Source organism: Anneissia japonica, unplaced genomic scaffold (assembly GCF_011630105.1).
Source record: "Anneissia japonica isolate Jap-2015-1 unplaced genomic scaffold, ASM1163010v1 scaffold5330_len1712360_cov203, whole genome shotgun sequence".
NCBI lineage: Eukaryota > Metazoa > Echinodermata > Crinoidea > Comatulida > Comatulidae > Anneissia > Anneissia japonica.
The window spans coordinates 1,613,164-1,623,163 of record NW_022711894.1 but is presented as its reverse complement, the minus strand read 5'-3'; the positions used below and the strand labels follow the sequence as shown (position 1 = coordinate 1,623,163).

The 10,000-nt window shown below is 35.0% G+C and overlaps 3 protein-coding genes across 5 annotated transcripts in view; 1 reads left to right on the top strand and 2 right to left on the bottom strand.

Moving 5' to 3' along the window:
- Positions 1 to 972, top strand: part of LOC117107643 (slit homolog 1 protein-like) — a 14,178-nt gene extending 13,206 nt beyond the window's left edge. For all 3 annotated transcript variants that reach the window (XR_004445267.1, XR_004445266.1, XM_033249351.1), the window contains one exon: positions 61 to 972. The gene's annotated coding sequence lies outside the window, so the exon portion shown is untranslated. The remainder of the gene's footprint in view (positions 1 to 60) is intronic.
- LOC117107644 (sulfotransferase 1C4-like) overlaps positions 1 to 1,879 on the bottom strand; it is a 22,440-nt gene extending 20,561 nt beyond the window's left edge. The window contains exon 1 of the mRNA XM_033249353.1: positions 972 to 1,879. The gene's annotated coding sequence lies outside the window, so the exon portion shown is untranslated. The remainder of the gene's footprint in view (positions 1 to 971) is intronic.
- A 1,454-nt stretch (positions 1,880 to 3,333) lies between these two features.
- Positions 3,334 to 10,000, bottom strand: part of LOC117107656 (RNA helicase aquarius-like) — a 21,269-nt gene continuing 14,602 nt past the window's right edge. Inside the window, 6 exon segments of the mRNA XM_033249373.1 lie at positions 3,334 to 4,373; positions 5,855 to 5,965; positions 6,368 to 6,430; positions 6,605 to 6,716; positions 6,986 to 7,071; positions 7,857 to 8,027. Coding sequence (XP_033105264.1) covers positions 4,149 to 4,373; positions 5,855 to 5,965; positions 6,368 to 6,430; positions 6,605 to 6,716; positions 6,986 to 7,071; positions 7,857 to 8,027 — 768 coding nt within the window. The 3' untranslated portion in view covers positions 3,334 to 4,148.

Sequence of the window (10,000 nt, the reverse complement as noted above, 5' to 3'; positions counted from 1 at the left end):
AGCATTGCTTGTAGCTACAGGGTGATATGATAATAATAACCATATTTTTGTTTCCCACAGTGAAATGCTGCTGCCCCTGTCTAGCCCCCTGCATTCAAGGTCTATTGGATTTAATTTTTTACATTCTAAAAGCACCGTTCAGGCTAATAATGTGGTCAGTCGGGAAGGCAACTGACGAAGATGATGCTTCCCCCTTACAGGACTCAGAACGTGGCGGAAATGACTACGGAAGTTCACCAGCAGTCCCTCCCAGTTGAAATTAACGTAAATTTAACTTCTATGTGACGAACATTGCGTAGGTAACATCACATTTACAGACGCCTACATATACCGTATACTGTACTAACATAGATATAGATGCATGAAATAGTCAACTTGCAAATAGATTGGCGTAAATATTGCCTAATATTTGCATGCTCGAGTTTTGAAAACAGTGTGACGCAACTTATGAACTTATTTATTGGGAACCAGGGGTGGCGCCCCGTCGGGGAGAGTTTCTCCACCCCCTCCCCCACGTCGGGGAGAAAAACAACAATTCCTCGGGGAAAAAAAGTATATGAAATTTCTACTTCAAAATCGATTAAATATTTTTCAGGGTCTTCGCCCCCTCAGGAATACTTTCGAGAGATTTTGAGCGATGGCCGACCACGCTCCTTTTTTCGTCCTGGACATCGCCATAAAGGTGATCAGGGTAACTGAACCTGCATTATGGTACGTCATTAGTAACTTACCTGTACAATTATCATACCAATGTTATGCTACATTATGTACGATGTACGATAATAGGCCTAATTAATGACAGCGTGCACAGATATTACCTTTAATCATTAAAAAGCACGAAAGCTTCATAGGTGCAATGGCACGAAAGCTTCATATGTGCAACATGAAACTAATTTATCTGGATCCAAATCAATATTCATAATATATTTCGTTTTCGTTGATCACAATAAAGAGTCGTAATTTTTACTCACATGCTACGTTTCGTGAATGCTCCATTCACTTCTTCAGGTAGGCTGGTAATGTTAAGCTGGTTTTCCACTAGGCGAATTTATTCGCGCGAATTTTCAACATCAGTAGTTTGGTAAAATGTCATGAATTATTTATAATCATCCATAAAGAACATATTTTCCGCATGCGCTATTTTCAAGTCTGTGTCAGCCTCAATGAACTGCTCTGTGCTCGCGCGATAGACCTAGTGTTCGATTAGAAAAATAATAATAAAATCAGATTTTGAGCGGATACAATTGATTTAAAAAAAAACCACTTTGTTTTTAGGCGAGACCTAGTGTTCGATTAAAAAAAAATAAAATTAGGTTTTGGGCGAACTGAGCGGATACAATTGATTAAAAAGCGGCTCTTTTAATAGGTAATTTTAGATTAGTCAAGATGAGATGGGCATATAGGCCTAATTAAACAAAGGACCTACTGACCACAATGGTCTTTGACACGTGTACTTTTACATTACTTGCAGAATTATTTATGTTATGCAACTTGTTTTTGTTTTGTAGGCATTTTCTTATGTTGAACTTAAATTAGGAAAAAAAATTATTTGTTTTTAGGCCTATGATATTGCTGACGGATGATCATGTGGACCAATATATGGGCCTAATTTGCGAAGTCTTAAACTTCGCAGCATCTGCATCGAGCAAGTTTCTGTTTTATGTTTGCATTGATTCAAATACACGCTCTGGAGTGGAACAAGTGTTCTCGGACTATAAACCATAGGCCTAGAGTACAAAATTGGGTCCTGTGCACTATATAATTATTATTTATTATTTAGTTACCAACCGTCTCGCATGGTGCGAGCGTCCCACATTTTAAAGTGATTTTGGATGAAACACATTTTGCAGAAACACATGCGTGATCCTAAATTCGTCACGCATTTAGCAAAAGTGTATGCGTGATAACGAATCATCACGAATTCAGGGGAAAATGTATTTAAAATTTGAAGAAATCGGTCTTATTAAAAATATAAAAACGGTCAAGTAACTTGAGTCATTAGAGAGCATTATTTACGTGGATACTAATTTCACTGACGCGTTACTAAAAATTGATTAGTAATGAAATGTTTGTGAAGGTCTACATACAGTAGTTCGGATGCTCAAATTAAACATACATTGAAACTCAAATTGCTTTATTAAAAATATTTTTGCTTATGTACCCGATATTGTCAACATACGCTCCTTGAAAACGAAGTACCGGTATATTACAGATAAACTTGTAGAGTTTGAACAATATAGTTATAAGTAATTTTTACATTAGCCTATCAGAACAGGCGATTATTCTCGATGCACACAGATTGACATAGGATAGACGTTAGTTGTCGGGTTATCAAAATAATTGTATTATGTTGATTTGCAATTGTTACAAACTCGTAGTGTATGTCCACGTATACAAGATTTACGTCCAGATTCTTTGAAATGAAAATTTCGAACATTATCACAAGCTAGCGTTTTATTTAGCATGTTTTATATTAGCAGAAATTATAATATTTTGTCTATTTATAACAATCACAATTAAATTTTAAAAAGAAATTTTGTTTGCTTATTTTTTGTAGCGGTAAATTATTCTAGTTACTGTACTTGTAACATAATAGACCTTTTCGCTAAGCCCGACCCCTTGGATGACAGTGTTAAAACATACGCGAACACGTGCGTTTGTAGGACAACACGTGTGTTTGTGAGACGCGCGCGTATTCCTAGCGTTGTTCTGATTAGTCAGGTGTTAAGTTTGATTGACACTCCGGAAAGGTTTATTGTGTAACAGCATGATGTTCATACTGGTCAGAAAGCTAAATTATTCATTTATTGTTTAGACCCAAAACCCTCAAAAATGTATTTATCATCTATATTCATTGCTAGCGTTTCTCAATACCAAAGTTACTATCATATGAAAAGTTCAGATTTGTTTAAAACTGATTATTTTTGAAAATATATTTCCACTCTATAAATGTTTATAATGTTTCTAATAGTTCAATTAGAATACAATGTAAATTATGTGCCAAACTTTGTCATATTTTCATATCATATTGATAGACGATCTTGTAGAATAACACAAAGCTATTGCAGTCAATGGCTAAATTTGACAGTACATTGTTCCAGTTAGAAAGAGGTGTAAGCCTACATGATGATTCGTTCAGAACAAGGTTAAATCTACATGGACGATACACGCTATACGGCACAGAACTGTGTATTGAGCTCATATTAAACCAGCACAGCATGATCTATTTCTAAAATGCCAACGAAGAAAAATACAATGGGACATGAGAGAGCCACCTTAAATATCAGACACAATTTTTCCTTGATGTGAAAATGAAGTTAAACAAAACACATATTAGAATTCCTACAAAATACCATTTAATAAAAAAAAATGTTTATTCTTACATTTAAGCCTGAAGCAATCAGTTTCACTTAAATATTTTAAATAAGCATATCTTTCAACGATGTAACCAATACATTGTAAGAAGGTGTTATTTTAAATAAGCATATCTTTCAACGATGTAACCAATACATTGTAAGAAGGTGTTATTTTAAATAAGCATATCTTTCAACGATGTAACCAATACATCATAAGGTGTAAAATGCCTCAATTTCCTAGCAATGACCTAGTGCATTGTTCATCAGTTACTGTTTAATGGCTCCATTTCATCTCTCCTCCTTCCTGTCTTGTTTATAACAAATTTCATAATATGGTAAATACTAATCATAGCATAACTAATATTATTATTTTACTTTGCTTCCGTTTATTATTATCAAAATCATATTGAAGCAGACATAAAAACATAGAATGCTGTGAAGGTGATGTTGAGCCGATGGTCACTGTAAACTGTAAAACATATCAGTCATTTTCTAGAGAAAGTATAACTTGCAGATCTATTGGAATACAGTACTGATGTGTGTGCAGACATGACTTAACAGAGCATGAACTTGAAATCGATAAAAACTACTAGTTTAGTGTACCAGTATTCTCATAACTCTTTCAACGATAATGAAATCCTTACAATTAATAAAAGTACAATAACATCATAGTTGGCGAGAGTACCAAGGTTGAAATGCAGGGTTGATCACATTACATTATTACAAGTTATTGTTTTTGTTTTTTGCTATTGTTTTTTATTGAATTGAATCATTGCAGTAATTCCAGCAGTCTCATTGTACCCCCTCCTCTTCATCATCACTGCTATCAGCTCCTGGGTGTTCAGGCATCAGTTGCTTTTCTGTTTGTTGCTCCTCCTGTTTACTGGTACTACTAACCTCTTCTGAGGTACTCTCATCTTTATCGGATTCTTTACTTTGACTGACTGGCTTATCTTCTACTTTGTCTGCTGAAGCTTTGAGTTGACCTTTCGGAGGGGCTGCTAAGCTCTTATATTTCTAGAAAATGAAAAATAACATTGATATTAATATTCATTCACAAGGGGCAGTCTAAATGTATCTTAAAATAATGGAATCACATATTGTGCCCGCTTGCAAGCCATCAAAGCCTCAGCTGCTTCCTTAATTCCTTTTGCTGATGAGTGATATAGTTGAAATATTAACATTTAACGTTGCTCTATTAAACTGTCAAATAAGCCAATTCCTAATTTGAACTGCACATGCCCATATCAAGGTCAATTGACATAAGCATACACACAACATAGGTTTATGACAATGACAATGACAATGACAATGACAATGACAAACAAATATTTATTTCCTTTGAGCATAACAATTTACGAAAAATATAAATGTACAACATTTTTAAAGATCAAAGAAAATGGGAAATTCCTGAAGCATAGCTTGTGAATGGAAATCCCAAATTACATAATTAAATATTTCTTTTACATATAAGGTTAAAAAATAATTCAAAGGCCTATTTTACTTAAATAAAAGAAGTTTAAAATTTATTAAAACAATTCTATTTATTTTCTGTAAATTATATTTTGTATTCATTAATAACAACATCTTAATTACTTTTAGTTTCTTTATATTTATAGATGATTAAGCAATAAATTAAGTACAGTGTCTACAATCTAAAATAATATAAGAGAAAATTTGTAAAAAAATAAGTTAACCTGAATTCCTATAACTATAATGTCTTCTTTCTAATAACAGCTAAGTTTTAATAATAAAATAAACTGTTAAATCGTTATACATATATATATATACCTATATAGATATACCCATATACTCATACATATATATATAAACATTTACATACCATACACCCATACGCATACACATACGTACATACATACATACATAGGGCCTACATATATACACCCACACACACATACGTAAATTTATAGTTGTTAAAGTGAAACTGACATTTTTTGGGCAATACGGTATATAAAAATACACAGAATAACATTCTAAATTATAGCAAAACACAGATTTCCGCTATAAATCTAAATTATATTTACCTAATAGATTCTTTTTGTATATTTTAAAAAATAAAATAGTATTCCTAGAATCTTTTATACTGCTAGGTAGACTATTCCATAGACTACTCCCTTTATTTGTCAAGCACATTGATTTTAGTGTAGTTCTCCTATAATTAATACAAAAATTGAAATGTTCTCGCTGTCGGGTAGCATAATTATGCATTTCCGTGAGTGGCCTAAAGTACTCCTGGATAATTGGTGGAAGCAATTTCTTATGTGCCTTATACATAATAACAGCAGTGTTCAATTCAATAAGATCGAAAATATTTAAAGTTTCAAACGAGTAAAAAATAGGTTTGGTGTGGCATGTTGATTGACTTGAAAAACCCATTGCATAAGCAAGTGAGATGGGTGATTCCATTAGAAGAAATGAACAAGAAGACACAGAATGTAAATGCAGCAGCTGTACAGGTGGACAAGCTGTGCTCTTACCTGGTATGACTGCAGTTGTTTTACTCTCCGTTGATAATACTCAAAGACAAATGAAGCAAGGTGTGGCATCTCCTCAATCTGAAGTACATCCAAACCAGTTTGATCAGACAGCTGCAATACAAGATACAAGATGAAAAAGATGAAATATAATATGTGATACATTGTCCTTTAACCAATTTGTAGTTAAAACTGTGCATGATCATATAAATTTCAACTGACATAAACTGACACACAACAGAGGTTTATCTCAATTGACCTTGGATACAAGCATGCGCACTTCTAACTATGAATTGGCTTATTATGTCCTACAATTAAATCAGATCTGTATGCAGGAGACAGCACATCATTTTCCTTATATATGATTGTGCAAGTACAAAAAACGTACATTGTGTGTAACTGTTTCCATTGATGATTAATATTGGTCTAGTCTTATATATTGCTAATAAATATTATGTTAATATTACAATATATCTCAAAGATATATATTTCTTTGAGAACACTATTTTTTCCTACCTTTCTAGTTGTTGGGAACCCTTCACCTGGAACAAGCTGCAGTTTAAGAGGTCGTGACATTAACTGTGAGAGGAAAATTTAGATCAATGGAAATATTTTATTACTCAACATTTCAATAACTTACTATACAATACTAAGGCAGTTAAACCATAAAAGAACAAATAAAATAAATACATACATGATTTCTAAGCAACAAAGACTAGATGAGCAATGCACATTAGGATTTCATTTTCATACCTGATCAAAAACTGGTTGCAACTCATAACAATTTTGAAAGAGAGATGCTCTAGCAAAGATGTAGAGACCAAGTCGTGCTCGAGACATAGCAACAACCAGACGCCGGACATCCCTGTAAATATGAATGCATTACAACAAAATGAGATTAATGTAGTTGTAATGAGTTGTAGACTATTGGATGCCTGCTTTCCAATCTCAAAGTCCTTGATTCCAATCATGAGAGACACCAGGAGTTTTCCTCAAAACTATAAACAACTTAATAAAGAAGGCTCCTGAATATCACCTGACCTACCCAGCCTAGCTGAAAGGGTCATCCACTATTACTATGGTTTAAATTTAAAAAATGAATTCTCTTAGAGGACATTTCCCTATGGAACTTACCGTAAATGACCAACAGTCTTGGTTCGGACAAGAGAAAGTAGAATGTAATCATTTTGTTGACCTTGAAAGCGATCTACTGTTGTAACCTGTTAAAAAACCAATGTATGAAATTTTAAACCGATGCTGAAACGCAGCAAGTAAGTCTACTATTTTTATTAGTTTATCAAGAGATAACTTTTCAATTTAAATATTATATGAAACCAGATCAAATTTCAATGTACAATGACGATTGTTATTATTCTAAATATGATAGTTATCCAGGATGTTATATTTATCATCATCAGCATCATTGTAGTTTGTATTGTTACCTCCACCAAGGAGGTAATGTGTTCACTGCTGTTTGTCTGGCTGTCTTTCTACCTGTCTGTTAACAAGGTTATGTAAAAACTAATGAATGGATCATCATAACATTTAGTGGAATGGTACATAATAATCAAAAAGACACACTTCAATTTTCGGAAGGAAAGGTCAAGGAACAAGGTCAAGTCACAGAAATTCAATTTCTTATATTTAAGCATAAAAGAAAACTGAATCACAACATGGATTCAGGTAGCACTCAAGAAAACAATGTGCCTGAATACGGCAGGGCAGTTCCATTATATTCTTGAGGGTAGACTGTGGCACGCAAGAAAACAATGTGCCTGAATACGGCAGGGCAATTCCATTATATTCTTGAGGGTAGACTGTGGCACGCAAGAAAATAATGTGCCTGAATACGACAAGCATATCTGTTATTTCATTGCGTCTTGTTGGTACTGTATTCAGGAACAGGATGGAGGTATGCACGCTATGGAGGAACTGCTTTAGTTATTATTGTTTTTATTGTTGTCATTATTGTCACTATCATTATTTTAGATCTTAATATGCGTACCTTACTCGGCTCACCAATGAGTGGGTTGCTAGCACAGCGCTGCTTGATGACATCACGGATTAAATGCTTCTGTCCATTGTATGTTGTCAATATAGAAATCGTGTCAGCAGGATAACCTTGGAGACGCATGTACATGAACAGCGCTACCACATACTCAGCTTCAGCTAAATTCTAAACGGTTAAAAAAATCAACCGCAATTAAATCTTTAGCATAACATTTTTAGTATTTAGAAGTGATTGGCGCATCGGTTGTGGCTTGGACTTTCAGCCTTGAGGTCAGGGGTTCAAAACCCTCGCCGTGCAAGTCGCTTGTGTCCTTGGGCAATCCACTTCATCTACGTTTGTCTCTCTCTACCCAGGAGTATAAATGGGTACCTGGTAAGATGTTATAGCATTGAACGTACTAGTTTCCTGTGCCGAATACAAGCGCACGACTAGTTATACTCCCCAGAGCCCAGAGAAGGTTGCACTTAGTGCTGGTTTGCCATTTTATGTTATCCAATGACAAAGGGCAATAACGCTCAGCGTCTTTTGTCATTCATTTTGAATTGGCGCTATATCAATACTTGGCATTATTTGAATTTGAATATCATTCTAGACTTTCAAATTGCACTAAGATGATAAATGTTGCACAAGCAATTTTTAAATACTAGTTCCACATATCTATGTTATCATTATTGGTGAGGCTGTACTCATCCTCTTGAAAATTGCATCATCAACACTCTGATAGTAAAAAAGTGTATACTTATACTTAAGTGTATACTTATACTTAAGTGTATACTTATTCACTTGCATATTACATGCAACTCTATTTTAATGGAAATAAATGATCGATTAATTGAATAAAATATAAATAATAAAATTAAAACTAAATATGTTACCTGGTAAAAGTAAGGATTGGGCGCAGATTCGCCCACTCCATTGAAGTCCATTACATTGATCAATTGATAATCAAAAACAAGACCTGCATTAGCCTTCTGGAATTGGTCCTGTAGCTGTACATGAGGTAGATTACCAAGCTTCTTGTAGCGCCAACTGTACAACGCACACAAACTGTAATAAAAACAAAATATCAAACACAATTTCCAATGCTTGCTTTCCAATTCTGCCGTACTGTAGGCTCAACAAGAAATGGTTAAAGCATCCTAAATTTACCTGGGCCTAGCTCTACCCTGGGCATCAAGGTCTACTGTAGGAACACCAAGGCGGACAAGTCTGGTGAACAGTGACTGCTCCATGTTAGAGTATTTCTGGAACGCCATGTTCTTGATGACAGGAGGCAGCTGATGATGATCACCTATCATGATCCAACGTTTCAAACGACTAAAACCATCTTCAGGATTCTGGGGAAAGTAATTAGAATATTTAATATTTTTGGGGTATGCGGGACATTAGGATGTCCCTACCACTGGATAAATAATTTAATCAAAAGTGAGCAAGCTTTGGTCCATAGATTTATTACAGTAAACGTTAATTATCTTAAACATAAAAATAAAGGCTACGGTCACACTAGCGTCTCAAGCCTGACTTGACTCAACGCGGGTGAGATTTCAAGCCAGGCTCGAAATTCTGGGTCGGTCACACTAGCTGGATTGACCTCCAAATTATGAAAGTCGAAACAGCAGAGCCGTAAAGAGAGAGTTTGGCCAACTCTGTTTCACGGGATTCAATATACGCACGTGTGATTGGGTGGATCGCAATCAAAGATTTTACACCAGACGTGCCCGAACCACTCTTCTTCAACTGATTTTAATCAGCTTTTATTGGGCTCGCAATGCCTTCGCTTTTGTTTGAATTTGGGCCGTCGTTCTCTTCTCATGTCCGAGACTGGCTAATCTGTCAGCAAGCACGCCAAATATTCCCGTTTTGTTGTTTGTTTTTTTATTTTCTATCCGGTCTCTCAGCTGGGGTTGGCCCCACAAATCTACCAGGTCAGCAGTTTCCTGGTCGCTCCAAATCAATCGCATTATTATTAATTAACATTTGAATTAACTTTTATGAAAAGTAATGATTGCGTCTTGATTGAACACACATGAAGAACTCGCGGGTTTTTTATTCAAGAACTTTTAAACGCAACGGCGTCATCGACTGTGATTGGTTGACAGCCGACGAGGAAATGTCAATCTCGGTCACGCCAGGGTCAA